The 21,987-nt window shown below is 36.9% G+C and overlaps 1 protein-coding gene across 5 annotated transcripts in view; it reads right to left on the reverse strand.

Moving 5' to 3' along the window:
• Positions 1–8,640, reverse strand: part of LOC149225862 (uncharacterized) — a 166,517-nt gene extending 157,877 nt beyond the window's left edge. For 4 of the 5 annotated variants that reach the window (XM_089377323.1, XM_089377324.1, XM_089377325.1 and 1 more), the window contains exons 1-2: positions 8,351–8,640; positions 8,082–8,236 (exon numbers count right to left, since the gene is read on the reverse strand). In XM_089377323.1, the coding sequence (XP_089233449.1) occupies positions 8,082–8,236; positions 8,351–8,468 (273 nt within the window). In that variant the 5' untranslated portion in view covers positions 8,469–8,640. The remainder of the gene's footprint in view (positions 1–8,081; positions 8,237–8,350) is intronic. The other variant, XM_089377321.1, reaches the window with a different exon arrangement.
• Between the last annotated feature and the right edge of the window lie 13,347 nt (positions 8,641–21,987).

The raw sequence follows: 21,987 nt of genomic DNA on the forward strand, positions 1-21,987 counted from the left end.
GGTGGGCTAAAGAAAAGCCACGGAGATCACCCCGATAATGTCACCTTTGATGGAAGCAAGAAGAGGATGGTGGAGACCTAGAAGAATTCTAAGGTTTGAAGAAAACCCTAGGCAACTTTATTAGTAGGGTTTGATGGATTCTATGAGGTTAGGGTTGGAGAGAAAACCCTAGTTTATGGAAACAATATGAGATATGGAACCTAGCAGGTCAATATGAAGATGCTCAAGCACTTGACAAAGATTTGATGAAGCCCTAGATGGGATAATCCCTCGCAGACCTGGTTGGATAATTGAAGGCAACTTTGGTATATGGACCATGGACATTGATAGCTCTTGAAGATTGGTTCAAGAGGGAGAGGATCACCTCTCATTGAAGATAAGTATTTCTTGACTTATGATGCCTCTTACTTTTGTTTAGACCTATGGATCTTATGATTATGTTTATTGCTTATACTTCCTACATATATATTTGAGTATATGGATGTTTCTAACCTTCTTGATGAGATGTGATGAGTAGATCCTTCTTGAGGATCATTTGAGATGCAGGAAAGAAAAGCTAGATTTGGAAAGAGGTAAAGAGGTAGTTGATGAAAAGGTGTCAAGCACTACAAGCTGCCTATGAAAAAGTGCACAGGTATTTGAATACTACAAGGTATGCATGGTATGTTGTATTTCAGCAATAACATTGATGGCTAGGTAAGCCCTAAGGTATGATGAGAATGTCTCTTTCTTTGATGGCTCATACATGCATATGAAAATCCAAGTCACTTTCATATACATGTATGAGCCATCAAAGAAAGAGACGTTCTCATCATACCTTAGGGCTTACCTAGCCATCAATGTTATTGTTGAAATACAACATACCATGCATACTTGTGCTATTCAAATACCTGTGCACTTTCTCATAGGTAGCTTGTAGTGCTTGACACCTTTTCATCAACTACCTCTTTACCTATTTCCAGATCTAGCTTTTCTTTCCTGCATCTCAAATGATCCTCAAGAAGGATCTACTCATTACATCTCATCAAGGAGGTTAGAAACATCCATATACTCAAATACATATGCAGGAAGTATAAGCATAAACATAATCATCAGATCCATAGGTCTAAACAAAAGTAAGAGGCATCATAAGTCAAGAAATACTTATCTTCAATGAGAGGTGATCCTCTCCCTCTTGAACCAATCTTCAAGAGCTATCAATGTCCATGGTCCATATACCAATGTTGCCTTCAAGTATCCAACCAGGTCTGCTAGGGATTATCCCATCTAGGGCTTCATCAAATCTTTGTCAAGTGCTTGAGCATCTTCACATTGACCAGCTAGGTTCCATATCTCATATTGTTTCCATAAACCAGGGTTTTCTCTCCAACCCTAACCTCATAGAATCCATCAAACCCTAATAATCAAGTTGCTTAGGGTTTTCTTCAAACCCTAGAATTCTTTTAGGTCTCCACCATCCTCTTCTTGCTTCCATCAAAGGTGTCATCATCAGGGTGATCTCCATGGCTTTTCTTTAGCCCAACTCTGATACCATGTTAATTTTTCATAGGGCTACATTGTTCTTTGCTTTGATAATTGCATTTCTTCATTAATACATTAAGTTCACCCCATATCATCATTACATTATTCAGATCTACACCATTATTCATCAACATATGCAATTATATAGAAAGAACAATGTAGCCCTATGAAAAATTAACAAGAAGATGAAAGAAAGTCAGAAATTTCATTAATCAGCCAAAAATTACAGAGTATATGATCCTAGCAAAACCTCCCCCTCTAGCAACCCCTGGACCTGGTTTTTACTCTCATATTTATACAAAATAAGATCAGGGGCGGATTGAAACCAATTCCCCAACAATGGTCTCTCAAATCATAATTGATCAACAAAGGATTGTCTTCAATACTTTCTTAGCTGAAGATCTGATTATATGGGGTTTATCTGGCATGAAATCTCCTGAGAATAGCTTCATATGGTGCATTTGGTTAAATGGTTGTTCAATTTGGGGCGTAGTTGGTCAATGGCGCAACCAGAAATTACACTTTGAAAGAACTACAGATATCTCCCAATCCGCATAAGAAAGGACGAAATTCTCGCATAAAATGTAATCGAAGATGTCCTGAAAGAAACCCATGTTTTAGTTTTTCCAAATTCTACTCCATTTGCCCAAAAATTGAGCACGAAGTTGATTACTCAATTTTTCCTGGCACGAGTTGTTCGCACTATTAATCATTACCTAGAGCCTTCTAGAATCGACCTGGGTACAATGTGAACAACACAAAACCATGTTATTGATGCTAGATACAAAACCCGCATTTCGAAATTTCCCTTGGAGTTTCGTAGGTATGCCAAACTCGAAGGTTGGTTACCAAAATTGTATAGGAACTATAGGAATTGAATTGATTGAACAGTGATTAGAATAAATCAACTCTTAATCCTTCTAATTCATCAGAAAGAAAGGAAGAAAATGACAATTAACATTCATAAGCTTGTTGTGATATATATATATATATATATATATATATATATGAATGAGAAGAAATACGTCATAACAGGTAAACAGTAATGGATGGAAGACAGGATAAGGAAAATATGGTAAAAAATAGGTGTCTTGAATGACAATTTTCTTACTCAAATAATGGAATGATGTTGGGGCAAGATAGAACAAGGTGGATAGCCTCCAATTTTCTCCCAACAACCTGTAAATGTCACTGAACTCCCATGGATTCCCGGTAAGTTGGTGAGAGAAAGATGCCAGTGAAAATGTGAAACAAACCATGTATTTTCGAGTAACAAAAGAAAAGATCTATGTAGATCAGCATGTTATAAGCTACATAGGTCAAGTAGACATATACCATGTGGCCATTGAAGGCATGATCTATGTATAGATTAGCAAAAGCATAAGCTATATAGGTCTTCAGTTTCATGCTATACACGCACATAATTTGTAACTATATTTAAGCACACACAACAAGATGAATATGTCTATTAATCTATCTGGCCAAGATGAATATGTTTACTGACCTATCCATCTCTCACACATAGCTCGTATACATATCAAATAATTACCTTTCTTTGGAAGAACTATGGAGGACATTCCTATGCTGACAAAATCACCCACAATGTGCATCTAGACTCATCCATTTCCACTAGGACATTTTTAAACCTAGGTCTCCATGTTAATACAAGCTCACCCTCTTGCTTGCTATTAGACCACACACCATTGGATCACATATCAAATAATTGACTCAATATCCTACTAAATGCATCTATAATCACGACATGTTAAAGGTCATTTTGCAGTCATATGTGAACCATCTGCCAGGCTCATGTCATGTGCGCCCACATTTATTATGCCTTGAAGGTCCACGTGCCATGCGGGCCCATATTAGTTGTGCCTTGTAGGCTTATTAGATGAGGTGGTCAGGAGAGAGGCAGTTGGATAAACTACTAGACGTTAAGTATGCGTGTCTATAAGATTACAAAGACAGACATGTATCCTTGCAAATTCGTTTTATGCCAAGTATATTAGGAACTTTATCCACTATGGTTGTGTGGTTGCCAACTCCATTATGAATTGTGTGTGTTTTCCAATTGATTTGCACGCTATAAATCCTAGTTTCCAAAATTGTTAATCCACCAGCAAGGTCTCTACACGTTCATATGACTCCACGAGAATAAAATCGATGACCTCTCAAGCCTATGCAACAATATTTGCGCAATAATGGAACACAAGCAATTTCTGATGATGTTCTTCCTGGTATGAGTTAACAAATATAATTCAAAGTGCACTTGAGAAGTGCAAAATAGCAAAAAATAGGAAATCGGAATCAAATTGTTTTCCTGTAAATGCTTGGTTTGATGAGGAATACAAAAAGGCAAGGAGAACCTTGAAAAATGCAGGCAAGGAGAAGATGAATGTAAAGTTATATAAGCAGATACTAAAAAGGAAAAAAGATGAGTTCATGCAAACAAGGAGAGAAGAGTTAATATATCTAAGCAAGAATAACCCAAAGCTTTTCTAGCAGGAACTTTAACCAAGGAAGAAGAAAATCGAAATAATATTACAGCCAATCAATGGTTTGAATATGCAAAGCAACTCTATGAGAAAGAATCAGAGGCGGAACCTCCCTCCAGGATCAACACAACTACAAAGCTCTTCACGTTTAGGAGGTGGAGATTGGAATTAAGAAGCTGAAAACAAGAAAGGCAAAGGACTTGGTTGAGCTTCAAGCAGAGTATCTAAAATGGGGAATGAACACTCTTGCACCGCACATCATGGAAATATTCAACAATCATTCAACAAGGATTCCCAAAGGACTGGACAACTAGCGTAGCAACACCCCTTTTTAAAAGTGGAGACATTAATAATCCTTCCAACTATAAAACCATTATGCCATCGATCCTTTGTTTGCAAAGCTTTTCGGCAACATGGTAGAACACAGAATCAGTAAATGGGCAGAAATAAAAGAAAAGAGGGCAAGAGGACAAGCAGGTTTTAGGCCGAAGCATTCTACAGTGGATCATGGTATCATGTTGAGACACATTGTTGAAAAGGTTTGGGAGGACAAAGAAGAAGTATTTTGCTGCTTTGTTGACTTCAAAAAGGCATTTGACACAGTCCCTAGAGATAAGTTGTGGCATAGAATGGAAGAACTTGAAATTCCTTTGCATTATAGAGTTGTTGTCCATAGACTTTATGAAGAGGTGAAAGTCAAAATTAGAACCTCAGCAGGTATTTCAGAAAGCTTTAGAAGTGACATTGGAGTTAAGCAAGGTTGCCCTCAATCTCCTACTCTTTTTGGTTTATATATTGATAAACTGGAAAAGTGGCTAAATCTGCAAGGTGGAGATGGTGTTCGGTTGGGGGAGTTTGTGATAAAGCTTCTTTTATATGCGGATGATCTCGTATTGATTTCTAAATCGTCCCATGGATTGCAAATGCACCTATATGCCCTTGAGCATTTTTGTAAAGCAGTGGGAATGCAAGTCAATACTAGCAAGACCAAAATAATGATTTTCTCTAATAAAAGGAAGCAAAGCCAACATACGAAAATCACCCACAGTGTGTATCTAGACTCATCCATTTCCACTAGGACATTTTTAAACCTAGGTCTCCATGTTAATACAAGCTCACCCTCTTGCTTGTTATTAGACCACACACCATTGGATCACATATCAAATAGTTGGCTCAATATCCTACTAAATGCATCTATAATCACGACATGTTAAAGGTCGTTTTGCAGTCATATGTGAACCCTCTGCCAGGCTCATGTCATGTGCGCACACATTTATTATGCCTTGAAGGTCCACGTGCCATGTGGGCCCATATTAGTTGTGCCTTGTAGGCTTATTAGATGAGGTCGTCAGGAGAGAGGTAGCTGGATAAACAACTAGACGTTAAGTATGTGTGTCTATAAGATTATAAAGACAGACATATATCCTTGCAATTCGTTTTATGCCAAGTATATTAGGAACTTTATCCACTATGGTTGTGTGGTTGCCAACTCCATTGTGAATTGTGTGTGTTTTCCAATTGATTTGCACGCTATAAATCCCAATTTCCCAAACTGTTAATCCACTAGCAAGTTCTCTACACGTTCATATGACTCCATGAGAATAAAATCGATGACCTCTCAAGCCTATGCAACAATATTTGTGCAATAATGGAACACAAGCAATGCCTGATTATGTTCTTCCTGGTCTGAGCTAACAAATATAATTCAAAGTGCACTTGAGAAGTGCAAAAGAGCAAAGAATAGGAAATCAGAATCAAATTGTTTTCCAGTAAATGCTTGGTTTGATGAGGAATGCAAAAAGGCAAGGAGAACCTTGAAAAATGCAGGCAAGGAGAAGATGAATGTAAAGTTATATAAGCAGATACTAAAAAGGAAAAAAGATGAGTTCATGCAAACAAGGAGAGAAGAGTTAATATATCTAAGCAAGAATAACCCAAGCTTTTCTAGAAAGAGCTTTAACCAAGGAAGAAGAAAATCGAAAATAATATTACAGCTAATCAATGGTTTGAATATGAAAGTAACTCTATGAGAAAGAATCAGAGGCGGAGCCTCCCTCCAGGATCAACACAACTACAAAGCTCTTCACGTTACAAGAGGTGGAGATTGGAATTAAGAAGCTGAAAACAGGAAAGGCAAAGGACTTGGTTGAGCTTCAAGCAGAGTATCTAAAATGGGGAATGAACACTCTTGCACCGCACATCATGGAAATATTCAACAATCATTCAACAAGGATTCCCAAAGGACTGGACAACTAGCGTAGCAATACCCCTTTTTAAAAGTGGAGACATTAATAATCCTTCCAACTATAAAACCATTATGATCAATCCTTTGTTTGCAAAGCTTTTCGGCAACATGGTAGAAAACAGAATCAGTAAGTGGGCAGAAGTAAAAGAAAAGAGGGCAAGAGGACAAGCAAGTTTTAGGCCGAAGCATTCTACAGTGGATCATGGTATCACGTTGAGACACATTGTTGAAAAGGTTTGGGAGGACAAAGAAGAAGTATTCTGCTGCTTTGTTGACTTCAAAAAGGCATTTGACACAGTCCCTAGAGATAAGTTGTGGCATAGAATGGAAGAACTTGAAATTCCTTTGCATTATAGAGTCGTTGTCCATAGACTTTATGAAGAGGTGAAAGTCAAAATTAGAACCTCAGCAGGTATTTCAGAAAGCTTTAGAAGTGACATTGGAGTCAAGCAAGGTTGCCCTCTATCTCCTACTCTTTTTGGTTTATATATTGATAAACTGGAAGAGTGGCTAAATCTGCAAGGTGGAGATGGTGTTCGGTTGGGGGAGTTTGTGATAAAGCTTCTTTTATATGCGGATGATCTCGTATTGATTTCTATGTGCCCTTGAGCATTTTTGTAGAGCAGTGGGGATGCAAGTCAATACTAGCAAGACCAAAATAATGATTTTCTCTAATAAAAGGAAGCAGAGCCAACATGTGTTCTTCTTTGAAGGAAACATTCTTGAAGAAGTAAATGAGTATAAGTACCTCGAGATTGATTTCAACAACAAACTTAATTGGAAGGACTGCAGAAAGAAGAGAATTTTAGGTGGGTGGAATGCATTATATGCTCTTCAAAACAGATGTAGAGTTATGGGATTGGAAAACAACTAAAACGCTTTTTGGACTCCTAGTTTGTCCAATGATGCTATATGGGTGTGAATTGTGGGCTAGCAGCACCCCCATCTCAAAATGAAAACAAATTGAGAAAATCCAAAAACGCTTGATCATGAGCAAGTTCAAAATAAAAAGTTTGGTATCTTATGAGATAATGTTGAGTGAAACAGGAGCAACTCCCATCGAAGCAATTGCTATGGTGCGGCTCATAAGATATCTAAAAAGAATTGAGCAAATGGGAGTAGGTAGATGGCCTAATGTTATCTTCAATGAAGGCATGAGTGAAAGAAAGAAAACATGGATGAAACAAAACTACATATGGATGCAAAAATGGAATATCTACCTCAATGTCTATCCCACAAATAGCAAGGAACTAAAGAATTTTGTTATGGAGAAGTTTCGTAAATGAGTATGGGGAAAAGAGTTGGGTAGAAAGAAGAAGTACTACATTGAGGAATTCAACCCTACGTGTGATCTACAACAAAAAGAGTTCATTGGAGCTAGCATTTCGTGGAGGGCAAAGGTTCTTATTGCTCAATTAAGAACCAACTCGCATCAACTTCGGTGTGAAACAGGGCGGTGGAAAAGGCCTAAAGAAGCATGGGAAGAACGGGTGTGTACTTTTTGCACGTCTGGGGCAGTGGAATAAGAAAAACATTTCATTTTGGAATGTGATGCATTCAAACTTCAAAGGCATCACATAAAGTTATGGGAATATGCTAGCATCGGTTTCTTGGCATTGTCTTTTCAGCAAGGGGATTGTTCGAAAGTTGGGCCAGCTCATCATCAATTTGAGCAAGAAAAGGATTGAATTGCCAAAGGCGAAAAGCAGGGAACTAATAATCCCATAGACAATTTTTAGTCTCGTGGACGTTAAAATATCATTTCATTAATTCTGAAAAGGCAACTGCTTAAAGAGAAAATAGAAACTACTACTCACCTTTATCTCCTCAGTGCTCAAGTTGGTCTTCTTGTTTTGGGAAGCAAATCCAACTCCACATGCATTGTTCCCCGCAATGAAAACACTCAAAAGCGCCATCTTCTGCAAAGCTGCTCTTCTTCCAAGCTTCCCAGCTCCGGGGATGGCCCCTGTGCCTGCATATCCGAAATCAATTAATAAAAACAGTACCGATATATACACACAAGAACCCATCTGAATACACCCAGATCTATGAATTAGAATGAATAAAAGCAACGAGTTTATCTCACAATTCTTTTGGATTCCAACTATTTTGCAGGCCCGGGCAGGATATAGCGGCTTCATTTTGGCTAAAAAGCATTTGGAATTGGAATATAACATACATTGCGTGGAGGGAGAGGATGCCATTAGAAATATTTTTGCACCAGATTATCATTCCATTAATTTTCGAACCATGGCTTCTCGAATTTCATAGCTTCCTTCAAAGAAAAATGATTTTGGCTTTAGATAAACCCGTTAACAGCCATAAGAATGAGAAGTCCTATCACATATTTCTTTAAACACGGCAAAGTTAAAAACGTAAGTTATAAATCTGCTTGGGTGGGTGGGGTCGCTAAATTTGACTCTCAAGTTCCATGTCCGAGCAATGTTCTTCCATTGCTACGCTCGGTTTGAAAAAAATTAGTTTAACGCTAGTTTAATGATAATTTAGTTTAACGCTTGGCTTAAAGATTTACAATTATAAAGCAGCTTTTATAATTAAAAGTTTCTCAGTTGACTCTGTATGTATTTATGTTTTTGTAATGATAATTTTGGTTTAATGTTCTGGTTGTAGATTTACAAATAAGTAATTTTGAGTTGCATTTCTATTTAATTTTATTTTATCATAATATTTTTATATCAGAATAAAAGTTAATTTTATGTTTATGTATGGTAAATAAAAATAAAAAGTTATAATATAGATATTTATTGCGAAGAGTTTGTTTCATTTTGAAAAATTGTTGTTTTATTGTGATATTTTTATATATATAAATAAATTAATTAATGGTAGGATACTCCGTTGAAAATTTCAATTTTTTATTTTAATTTAAAATCTATATTTATAAATAAAAAATTTAAACTTAATCATATCACTTCTATGATATCTGACATCTTCATACATAGAAATAAAAGATTAATAATTGGTATTGGTATCTTGTTGAACAATGAATATCTCAATTTGATATTTTGATATTTTGATTTAAGACGCATATCTATAAATAAAATATTTTAAATTCAATCTCAAACAACATCAATTCATTATGGCATCTTCATAGATAGAAACAAAAGATTAATAACACGAGTACTTAAGAAAAGATATTCCTCGAAAAAAAATTAATTAAATGAAAATGTGTAGGATGTATCTATGTTTTTTCTTCTTAGCTAAATGCCTAGTTACCATTAATAAAAACTTGGTGCATTCATACAATACCTTTATACAAAACAAAAAAAATTGTCTAATTGTCTGATTAATTAAGCACGTTATCTTTGTTATGTATTTATACACAACACCTTTTGTATATGAGTTGTTTTATTATAACCCAATTAATACTTCATTACTAAGTTACTTAAAATTATTAATGAATTATCAATAAGTTAGTGGATAGGTGTATGTTATTAGAATCACTAACTTACCATTATGTTAGTGGAGAGATGTTGCTATGAGAGTAGGCCTCTTCCCCCGTCGCCACCCATCCCTCCAAACATACATTTGTAATTAATCCATTCCATTAATAATACAATTTTATTACTCATTTTGAATATTAGTAAATGAAGATATAAGTCTTTCTCCATGCTTTATGATTTTAAAATTTTATTATTCATTTTGAGTATTAGTAAATGAAGATATTTGTCTTTCGCTATGCTTTACGATTTGTCTATGCAATCCAAACTTGGGTGTGCATGTGCCCCCAACCCTTGCTATCTTTAGCTCATTTATTTCAATTTGCTTATTATTATTGAAGTTTTTCCATTTTAAGCATTTGCATGCTTCAAGTTGGTATTTGAGTATGTGGATTGTTATTTCTATTGTGAAAAAAGAAAAGGGGTTGTAACGCTAAGGGAGATTCTAAAACTTTTGAAGCATTATATTAAAAAGTGTATTTCATATTCATTTTCTACTCAACACAAGGAAGTTTGAAAAAAAAAATCACTCAAATTAGTGATTTTATGGTCAAAGATATCAAAAATATTATTTTGGGAGGGCAGGGAGAGGGAGAGGGTGGGGGAGGGTTGTTATGGTCGTAACTCTATTTTAGGTATTACATAGCATATAACTTTTACACATTGGCCATATTTAAGCTAAACCAAAGCCATTTGGGACAGAATTTTTGTAGCTTCAATTCGATAAATTATATGAAACATCTTTTAGTTATATGGAGTGAAATACAAGTTTTGTAATTTATCATACATTTTCATCTTCAAAAACCCCATTGAAAATTAGAAAGGCATAATCAAGATAATCTTTTATTTTTGTATAAATTCCTAGCATGGCTTATTTAAAGAAGTAGTGAAAATATTTGGGGATGTATGCAATAATTTTGTGTAACACTTGCCATAAATATTGAATATCATAATAAGATATATTCATTGTTAGATCTATAATAGGCATGTGAAGAATTGTATGGAGATATCTTCTAGTGGTGTGAAAGTGATTACTATCATCTTTTCTATGTTGATTGTACTCCCTTTTATCATGAATATCTATGTTAACAGGATTTAGAAGTAACAAGCATGGCTTCTTAGATTCTCTTTTGAACATCTATTTCTCTTCTTAATCAATCTCCTACTATGCATAATGGTTAATCTCTTGACGAAGGGGACTTACAAGAGGATACAGTCATTGAAATTGATGAAGCATGCATTGTCCAAGATGAGCATCTTCTCATGGAACATGTCAAAGGGAATACTGGTTTTTATACTTTCCTCTTTTAGAGAAGAGTAATATCAAGATTAACACAATGGTAATAGCATTGGAAAGTGTTGATTTGTGTAGCTTGGGAGGTACTCCAATCCCCAGGGTTCAGTGTTTGGAGGACAAAGTGCTACAAGGGCAGCTTGTGGGCTTGGAACCCAAGTATGGGGTTTTGGAACCCATCGAGTTTTGGGGAAAAACTATGGTGGATTCACAACATGTGATGGATAAGGATGATAGTGCTCAGAAATATGATTCCAACACAATGAAAATAGTCTGAATCCGAGTTGTCGTTAAAGAGATATGAATTTTTGAAGTTGAAAAATTAATTTGGTTGTCAAGTAGGTCGACTTGATGTAAACGCAATCCAATAGAAGTGTCACTTCAAATGTGACGTTGAGCCCTTCTTTATGGCATATATAGAAGGTGATATGAGGATGACAAAGGCATCCATTTTGTGTGCAACACTCATACAAAAAGAGCTCTGAAATTGTAGGAGTCTACAACAAAGAGGAGACAAGATAGGGTGGGTTTTTGGAGGTCTGTTTCAGGGTTATTTAGGGAACCGAGTTGCTGTGAGGGGAGGCCAAGTCAGCTCCCTAGAGGACCGAGGCGAGAGAAGGTTGTTTCAACCTGTGTTGAAGGATCTTGGGTGAATAAATCTTGGAGGAATGGTAGTGTATGTTGTTGTAGATAGACCGCGGGCCATACCTCATCTTTGGAGGGCGGCGTGGAGTTGTTTAAGGGTTGTCTATGCTCAGGATAGTAGCTAAGGGTGCCATAATTTCTCCAACACCAAGCCGCAGTAAAGGAGGATTTTTTTAGTGGCTGATTAGGGGTTATTATAGCAGCTAAATGTGCCCTAACTAGTTACAGCTATAACAGTAGTAACATAGACTTGGAAAACAGTGTTGATGAGTGTTGGATCCATGTTTTTGGGTAAGTTTGGATCAGATTATAGAGCAGCCTGTTGGAGCCCATTGGAATACATTCCAGGAAGGGAAGGTGTCTTCCTAGGAGCAAATTCAACAGTGAAGTATTAGGTGTCATAGAGCTGGTTGGAGGGCATCGAGTTCGCTACCCAAAGTAGCCCTAGACTAGTTATCTTGAAGGAAGAAGAGCAGCTGAAGTTTGGGTGAAGATCAGTGTCAAAGTGCAACGCTTTGATGGATGAATGTCGTTGCTAGAGTGGCAGATTGGAGCTCAGGAATTAGGCCTTCCCAGAGAGCAGTTGATGAGCATGTGTTCATTGTAGCAGACGTGACTTGCATCAGTGATAGGAGGCAACCCTCTTGGAGTCTCGATGTGTAGATGTCTTTATGGGCTAAGGCACTACTAGTGATCAGTACGGGTGCAACGGATCGACAGGACAAAATACGACATAGAAGTGTTACAGCCAAGTTTGTCATTGTATCTTGTAACCATAGATTGTTGTATTTTATCAGATCTGGATTAATATAACGAAGACTGGTGATTGTACATTATTGTACAGTTTTATTTAAAATTGTGTATCATTGTGTGTATTGATTTACTGCTTTATATTTCCATTGTGCAAAGTAGTTTGTGGTTGAGATTCTTTGTTTGGTAGCATCAATGATTTTAAGACTCTAACCTAGACCCAAGGTCGTGGAAATTTAACATGGTATCAGAGCGTGTTTGAGCTACTCTGGAAGTGAGTAAATCAGAGTTGTGTGCAGCGAAGTACAACGTGAGAGGGAGTTGGTCACATTGTGAGTGAAGGGTTCACTACAATGTCAAAGTTGCATGCAGGTATCCGATATGAGGACAGATTGGACATGTTGTCCAACTATAGTCCATGGAAGGAAAAGATTAATTTGATCTTGCAAGTCAACATGATCAGGGAATTTGTCGAGAAAGAGATCAAGAAGCCAACTGACCATAAGGAGCTGGAAATATGGGAAGATTTGGATGCGAGGGCGAGATTGATCATCCTTGATGGTGTGAGGGATGCCCTAATACCTCATTTTTGTGGGAAGAACACCGCACATGAGATGTGGATGTATCTTCAGAATTTGTTCCAAAATAAGAACGAGAATCAGGTATTGGTATTAGAGGATAAGTTGAAGTCCACCAAGATGTTAAAGGGTGAAAGCTTGACCTCGTATCTTATGAGATTGTCTCAGGTCAAAGATGAGCTTGCTGCCATTGGTGTGACTGTCTCAGATGGAGATATGGTAAGTATTGTCTTGAAAGGGTTCATCGTGGAATGGAATCCTTTCATCAAAGGAATCATTGCCAAGGAGAAGGTGTCAGACTGAGATAGGTTGTGGGATGACTTCATTCCGGAAGAATTGCGAGACAAGAATCTTTAGCTGAAGCAGAAAGCTTTAGATGATGACGTGGAACTTGCATCACAAATGAAGGGTAAGCACAAGAAGGACTTGAGTAAAGTCAAGTGTTTCAACTGTGGTGAGATGGGTCTTTTTTCGTCAAGATGTCCGATGAATAAAAAGAGAGATGGTCAGAAAATAAAAGGGAAGCAGGCCACCCTTATTACCAATAAAGCAGAGATGGATGAGCTCGCTAAAAGATTAGAAGACGAAGAGGAGGATTTTGCTATGATTTCTCATTTCTCACATAGTACTATCAAAGAGCATGGATGGTACGTGGACAGTGGTGTGACGAAGCATATGAAAGGGACACTGGATATTTTTCAGACTCTAGCTGGATGGGACTTGAAGTTGCACATGGTGTTGGGGGACAGGAGTCAGTTGGAGATCCGAGGATTAGGTGTTGTGCCATTCAGGATGGAGTCAAGACATATGATGCGAGTCCAAGATGTATTGTTTGTACCAGGACTCAGATATAATGTGCTCTCCATCTCGATGATGGAGAAGAAGGTGTTTGAGGTCTTCTTCCAGGATGGAAAGGCAAGACTTAGGCTCAAAGGCTCTAAGTCCGATGGGATTGTACTTAGAGTTAGAGTAGTTCACCGTACAGGGATTGTTGTGATTGTGAATGCTAAGAATTGGGCAAGTGTTGAGAGCAGTGATGATGACGACGAGATACTTCCTAGTCTTGGAAGTACCTCCCTCTCTAAGAGGGAGTGTTGATTTGTGTAGCTAGCGAGGTACTCCAAGCCCCAGGGTTTAGGGTTTGGAGGACAAAGCGCCACAAGGGCAGCTTGTGGACTTGGAACCCAAGTATGGGGTTTTGGCACCCATTGTGTTTTGGGGAAAAGCCATGATGGATTCACAACATGTCCATCACAACATGTGATGGATGAGGATGATAGTGGTCATAAATATGATTCCAACGCAATGAAAATCATCTGAATCCGAGTTATCATTAGAGAGATGTGAATTTTTGAAGTTGACAAATTAATTTGGTTTTCAAGTAGGCCGACTTGATGTAAACACAATCCAAAAGAAGTGTCACTTCAAATGTGACGTTGAGCCCTTATTTATGGCATATATAGAAGGTGATATGAGGATGATAAATGCATCCATTTTATGTGCAACACTCGTACAAAAAGAGCTTTGAAATTGCAGGAGGTCACAACAAAGAGGAGACAAGATAGCATGGGTTTTTGGAGGTCTGTTTCAGGGTTATTTTCAGGACTGAGTTGTTGTGAGGGGAGGCCGAGGCAGCACCCTAGAGGGCCACAGCAAGAGAAGGTTGTTTTAGCCTACGTTGAAGGATATTGGGTGCATAAATCTTGGAACAAGGGCAACGTATGTTGTTGTAGGTAGACCGCAGGCCCTACCTCATCTTTGGAGGGCAACATGGAGTTGTTTAAGGGTTGTCTATGCTCAGGACAATAGCTAAGGGTGCCAACATTTCTCCAAGACCAAACCGCAGTCAAGGAGGGTTGTTTTGGTGGTTGATTGGGGGTTATTACAATAGTGAAATGTGCCCTAACCAGTCACAGATATAACAACAGTAACGCAGACTTGGACAACAATATTGATGAGTGTTGGATCCGTGTTTGTGGGCCAATTTGGATCAGATTATAGAGCAACATGTTGGAGACAATTAGAAGACATTTCGGGGTGTTTTGGGAAGTTTTAGTGTCTACGGATAAACACTTAAACCCCTAGACTAGTAGCTAAGTCTAGAACAACAGTGCAAAGCATTCTCTATCTCTACCTTTTCTATAACCAATAGATTAAATAAGATAGTAAAGAAGCCTACCTGTAGCTTTCGCTTACTCCTATCTCCCTTGACCAATTCTGTTGCTCCTTTCCGTACTTAATCCTCTTGAAAAGTACCTGCACACAGACAGAAGACAAAAACCGATCAAAGCATATGATAATGATCTATTGATTAAACATAGCATGGAATCAAGTACATAGTACACATATAAAAGCATCAATGAATAACACAAGCATATGGAAAAAGCTTTGAACACTTTATTAGTAAAAGGAAGAGTTACAACCCAATTTTCTTGATTCAACATCACTCCTCCAGTTCAATCCCATCCTCTCCTCATAACAAGCAAGACATTTTGACATCATTACAATACTTGAAATCAACTCAAGTCTCATACTAACAGCATCTCCCTATAATTCAATGATTTACTGCCCTTGATCACATAGATGAGTGGTCTTTTTATAGGTGAATGAAGGAAGTTATGCCATAAATGGTGATAATGATTGCCCTCCCAAACTTAGGATTTAGTTCCATGGAGGAATGGATAAAGGGATTGATGTTCCTTAAATCCCTACCTCATCCAAATTTGAGCCCAAAGGAGTAGATAAACTTGGGAAACTTCTAGATGCATCCAATGGATAAGAATATTCCCAAACCCCAATGTAATTTCGCTCAAATTCGCCCAGCGCAGGCCAAAGAGGGCTCAAGTGCGTTGTATAGCACCCTAGCAGTATACTGGACTGCATTGCAGCACACCCTGATGAAGGCCTGCCTGCGCTGATCTTCTTAGAGGCAGTTTTTGGATGATTTCAATCATGGAACTTCTTGGGAAGCTAAGCATTCTGATGGTTGACCTCTTTAGGGCATTTAATAATTGAATTATGGTTTGATGGGCCCTAATAGTACTGATCTGTAAGTCAGGGTTGATGTGCCCAAATGGATCTATAACAGTTGCCCCCTAAAGCATGAAGTCGTAAATATGTATGTCGAGTGAAATGCTTTATCATGTGGAGAGGAGGTTTTGAAGCGGAAGGTGACCTACATCGATTACAATACATATATCATGATAGTTTGATTTTTCCTCATGAACTCGCTGAGGGAAGGCATACCCATGCTCAGCTTATAAACTTTCATTACATGTACAAATATAGTCGTCTACAGATATAGACCCATGAATGTAAGGCCATTATAAATTTGATTTAGTACTCCTGAAAATATCGCAACCCGACTGGATGAAACTAGATTGGGGTCTTCAATCCCGATTCAATCTTTCGCTCAAGTACAAGTCTAACCATGTGAATAGATGATCTAAATTTGAACATGGGAAGACATCCTCTGATTACCAGCGAATGATGTAAGCCGTTAACAGACGCGAGAGGAATCACCGATAATGATAATGGCTCTCGAGGTACTACAGTACATTTCGCATGGTGTAAATAAATGATTTGATGTCGAAGACCATATAAAGTCTTTCGGTGGAAGGCCAATGATGTCAACCTATCGCCAGACGTGAGAAACCTACCATTGATGTAAGCAAGCCTCAAGGTACTGAAGGGGAGTTTCTAAGTCAACTTCTTGGATAATGCGCTAATGTCAACAAGAAGCGACTCATCGCAGGAGGGCCTTGATGTATCCCACATCAACGACACTAAATGAGGTAAATGATTTTGGAGATGAAAAATCGACTTACGACAGAATGTTCAGGAATGGCGGTCATGAAAATGAAGGTTTATGGTATTGCAAAGGATGAAGTTTGAACTGAATGACTTCTCTTGAACATGTCGGCGACACTAAGATGAATTGATAGCATTGACCCCAAAAAAAGTAATGGATGGTATGTGTTGAGTGATAAAAGGTGTATTTTTAACTCCTAATTATCTTCACATTTATTGTCAACCCAGGGACGATTTTTTTTATCTTAAGAGTGTACTCAGTTTGAGGCAGTCACTTGCTCAAGAGTAATGTTTTGCAGTATAGTGCTTTCAAATGCAAAGATAAATGAATGCTGGAAACAAAATCTAATTGGAACAACAAGAAACTGAAATGTTCTGAACTAAATCATTCACACAAACAATCATCAGTCGGGGACTCAGTAATGATAACTCTCTCCCCTGTAAACTGATGCAAATGAAAATCAATCATAGGCAAGATCTCCAATCTGAGAACTTAGACAACTATAGTCAATGTTCTTTACAGTTGTTGATCTTTCAATCCACACTAAAGCAAATAACTAGAAATGGAAATTCAATTGGAAATGCTTACTAAAACACACTTGCTGCAATATCAATTAAAAGATGAAATCAAATCCTTGCAGAAAAGAACAGTGACTAAGTCTATTGAAAAACTGAACAACAAAGCTTAACTTTAGCGGAAATGAATTGAACAGCAAAGCTCATCTTACAGAAATGAAATATTAATGGAAAGGAATAGTAATACTAAATTATTGTTGATGAACAGCAACGCTAAATGGAAATGAACCGCAAAGCTAAATGAACAGCAATACTAAATGGAAATGAACAGCACTACGAAATTAATAGAAATGAGCAGCAATACTAAATAAGCAACAACCTGTAATGCACGACAAAATCTGAAGTGAACAGAGAAGCTTTATAACCAAAATGAACAACATAACAATTCAAGTTGTAATGAATAATAATCTTGTTATGATGGAAGAAAATGACAACGCGATTCAATTACAAAAGGTAATCATTAAACAGACCACACTTGTAAAAATCAGAAAGATATAATACAGAGTAGCATCTTAATACACTAGAGGATGGGCTCTTAGCCGCCAGCGAATGCTACTGGGCTACTTCAGATAAGGCAAATGAACAACAACCTCCAAATTATATATTAATCATTGAACTTGAGTGACATTATATGATCGCATTCTCTTGGCACCACAAGTCTGTAAATCAGAATTACAATTTGAAATAATAGAGTTCCATCCCCTTTCCTCCTATCCTATCCTATCCTATCCTATCTCTAATCTACTGACCCATTTAATTCTCTCTTTAATCATCCATCATGAATCCTCCTCCTCTTCTTTGATCTTTGTTTTCATTTAAATACAGAGAGAGCAGAGAGCAGTTACAACAGAGATGATTACAATATGATTTTCATTACAAAATTAGATTGCTCACAACAAATTGATAAACAAGATCCTATTTGGAATATCTCTTCATCAATCATTCAACGGAAATAGATCGAATTTGGCATTACAGCTGAGATATTTTGGAAAATGGCCACAACAACGAATATGAGAAAAACGTCTTCAAAGAACCTTCCGTTTCTCTTAGTACGAACCGAATTTGGGAAAACGACTCATTGCAAAACTAATTTGGTCCGTTCTAGACAAAACCCATGTTTCGGATTTTCCAGATTCTTCTACAATTGCTCAAAATGTCCAATGCAAAATTGTCACTTCTTATTCCAGCGAATTTATGAGTTGACACATTTAATGATGAGTTGGAGATCAAATCTTCAATCTAGAAAATATCTTGGAGGCTAAAATGGTGAACAAATTTATTAATAAACCATCATTGGTAAAAACATGCATAGTAATCAATTTATTTAAAAATAAAGGAGAAGAAATAATATTTATCCATAAGAGCATAAATCATTATAAAATGGATTTATATGATAAACCATGATAAATGACATGATAAAGAAGAGTAGAAATTGGTGGAATAGGCGTTTAAAAATGATAATAATAATGACATATTAACGGCCCAACATACCCCCAAACTGAATATATTGCATGTCCTCATGCAACCCAAAGACTCTGTGTTAACCAAGCAATAAAGAATTGTTCATCCCAGCTCATGAAATGGATAGAACAAATGAATTCTTCCTCAATTAATGAATATTCAATTTTAGCAATCTTGATGAAGGTGTAACAATTTTTACATTGACGTTCAAGTTATGTGTATATGAAGTTGCAGCAAAATATGATATAAGTAACAACAAACTTCATTAACCATTTTCTCAAAAACTACAAACCAGATTTTGTTGAAATTTTGCAAGTAGATTTCTATTATATTAATACTTCTATGATCCAAAAATCAGATCGTTTTGATGCACGGATCATGAAATATAAGCAAAATGGTTGTAGGTGATAGTGCATGATTTCTGAAATTTTATGAACTAATTTAACTTGAAATTATCTGGGTTTGTGTATTTTAATGATACGTCTGTGTTTTCCAGAGTTCACAAGAATTGAGTTCATAGTTTTAAAAATATGTGGAAATCAATTCCTACATTGTATAAAAATGAAATTGTATGCCTTAAACGAGAAAGAAAATAGAAAACATCCATCATGCGTAGCAAATCCTCCCCCAAACTGAAGAATTAACATGCCCTCATGCAATGCTAGAAAAAATGTGAGATGGTTGCTACCATCTGTTGAATTCTATGCTTGGTGTAAAACAACATAGAATAAGGGAGGTGTTGAAAATGAATAAGAATAGCAATGGATGATAAAGAATATTAATGACATGGTCATAAGAAAGAAATGAATGAAAGCAACACTCCCCCGAGCTGAAAGATGATATGCTGCTGAAAATGGGAAGTGGTAAAGATGTGGAATGAAGGATGATAAATAATGCTCAAAATGGATTTTCATGAAATTCTCCTAAATTCGTAATATATAAAAAATTATGCTATTTTACCTCAAGTTTTACCTCTAAAAAGAAAAATGTGGAATGACATATATGGACTGGCATTTGTTGAAGCTGATGTAAGCATAGTAGATGTTGAAAGTGATGCAAAAGGTGGAATCCAAGCAAGCACATCATGTTTGAAAAATTGTTCACGTTCGCAAGTTGCTCGAGCCTCTTCTGTTAGTTTCAATAGTGTGGTCATGCTGTGAATAGAGTTTCCCCCCCATACTTGTTGTTCTCCTGTAAACAATTCACTATTTTGCATACAATGTTCTTGAATCCACAGTGTTAGTTTTGAATAGCAACAGATAAGATGCATGCAAAAATTTCAATCATAAAAACTTTTGTATACATGCAATACTAATATTTTGTCAAATCAACAAGTTATGGCAGAGTGCAGTAATTATATCGCATGTTATTCCATAATGCATACATTACCCCCTCCAATTGGAAAAGGGATTCCATGACCATAAAACATATGAAAGGTGTTGTGCTGACGGCAAGGCAATGGAATGAACAATACAGTAGTAAATGAAGCAGAGTACACATATCAATGATAGGACGGTGAGAGTTATGGTTATAATGAGAGCAGAGTGTATAAAGATAGTTATGAATAAGAGATAGGATGTTTTGGATTGATGATAAGTTATGAAAAAGAGAAAGGAAAGCAATATGCCAAAAAGATGCTTTGCTGACGATATTCTAGCTGAAAATGATGTGATTGATCATAAAACAATTTCTCATGCATAAAAGTTCAAAACAAGGAATATTAAGAAAATAACTTCTTCGATAAAAAGAGAAAATAAGAAAAGGGTATTATAGTAATAATTGACGATAAGATATAACTTCAATACCATAAGGAGAGCCTCTGCTGCCAGCAGGCGTCCATAGCCTCGGCAGGGTTGCTTTTTAACCCGTATGAGCCAGGATCCTCAATTTATAAATGGAGAGTTCCAATGTTGTTCTAAAGAAGAGATCAGTGCGCTGGCATGGTAACCAGATAACCACACTGCCATTCACTGGGATGTAGAAAAAGTGATCAGGACAGCTCATAATGAGACCTCCTGTTCTAAGGATATTTTGGCTATCCAATGGATCATAACCCTGGTGTGGTGGCCATAGTGGGAATGTCACTTTGTTACAGCCTTATGAACATGGTAAGCTGGCTCGTAATGAGACCCCCTATCCTCCATCTGTAAACAAAATTTTGTTGTTATTACATTTTTTTTATGATAAAAAGAGGGAGGTTCAATATTCCTTAAGAGCAGGGATGGTGGAAGAAGTTGAACATGTCAATAAAAAATATACCCATAATCTCATTTATTACAGACAGAGAAGATTATAACCAGGAAGGGTGGAACCAGCATGGTATTAAGATGATCAATCAGTATCATGTACAGCAGAAAACAATGCAGTAAAGTAGTATATAAATAATTGTGTTCCTTTTGAAAATAATCTATCATCAAGGAGCTGTCATGTTAAAGATCATAACGTGAATGATATTAACTCGCTTCAAACAAAATCCATAATTCTTGTCCTCATAAAAGTAGTGTACTTCATGCCATGAAAGGGAATCAATAAAATGTGGTTGAGATGAACTAGGAATAATCCCACAAGAGGAAAGAAGGGTTGTTCTTGAAAATAATGCCAAAGTGTTGTTCCTTTGAAGAAACAACAAAAACACTCAAAAAAGTGTTATTCCTTGTAGGGAACAACAAACGAAAATACACACAGAAGTGTTGTTAAGATATATCTGAGCAGAGGAGGTATGATGGATATCAAAAGTTATGAGGCCATTTCATGTCATCAAACATTAGGTCTCCATCATTTGTCAAGAAGTCATTCCAAGGAATAAGCCATTCACCACACATAAGGGACAGTTTTCTTCAAACTGTGTTTTTGGGTAAGAAAAGATGAATTTGAGAAAAGTGAGAGAAGTTTTTGTCCATAATTGACTTATGAAAAAAAAACCTCTTTTATTTTTTACACAGGTTTCATGGTTTGGGAGAAATGTCAAAAACATCATTTGCCTCAGGAGGGTTAGTGTACCTTTGGAGTGACCTTGGTAAAATCAATTTTTATCCTATATGAGATGCCCAAATGACTTGCTTGATGAGTCAAATGATAAATAGACACAAATAGCTTTCCAATGAGCTATCCTGGGCTCAATTTGGAGTTGAGGAAGTGCTTAAAAAGTTGA

Source organism: Pinus tabuliformis, chromosome J (genome assembly GCF_031772625.1).
Source record: "Pinus tabuliformis cultivar Carrire ecotype Pingquan chromosome J, CPIR1, whole genome shotgun sequence".
Lineage (NCBI taxonomy): Eukaryota > Viridiplantae > Streptophyta > Pinopsida > Pinales > Pinaceae > Pinus > Pinus tabuliformis.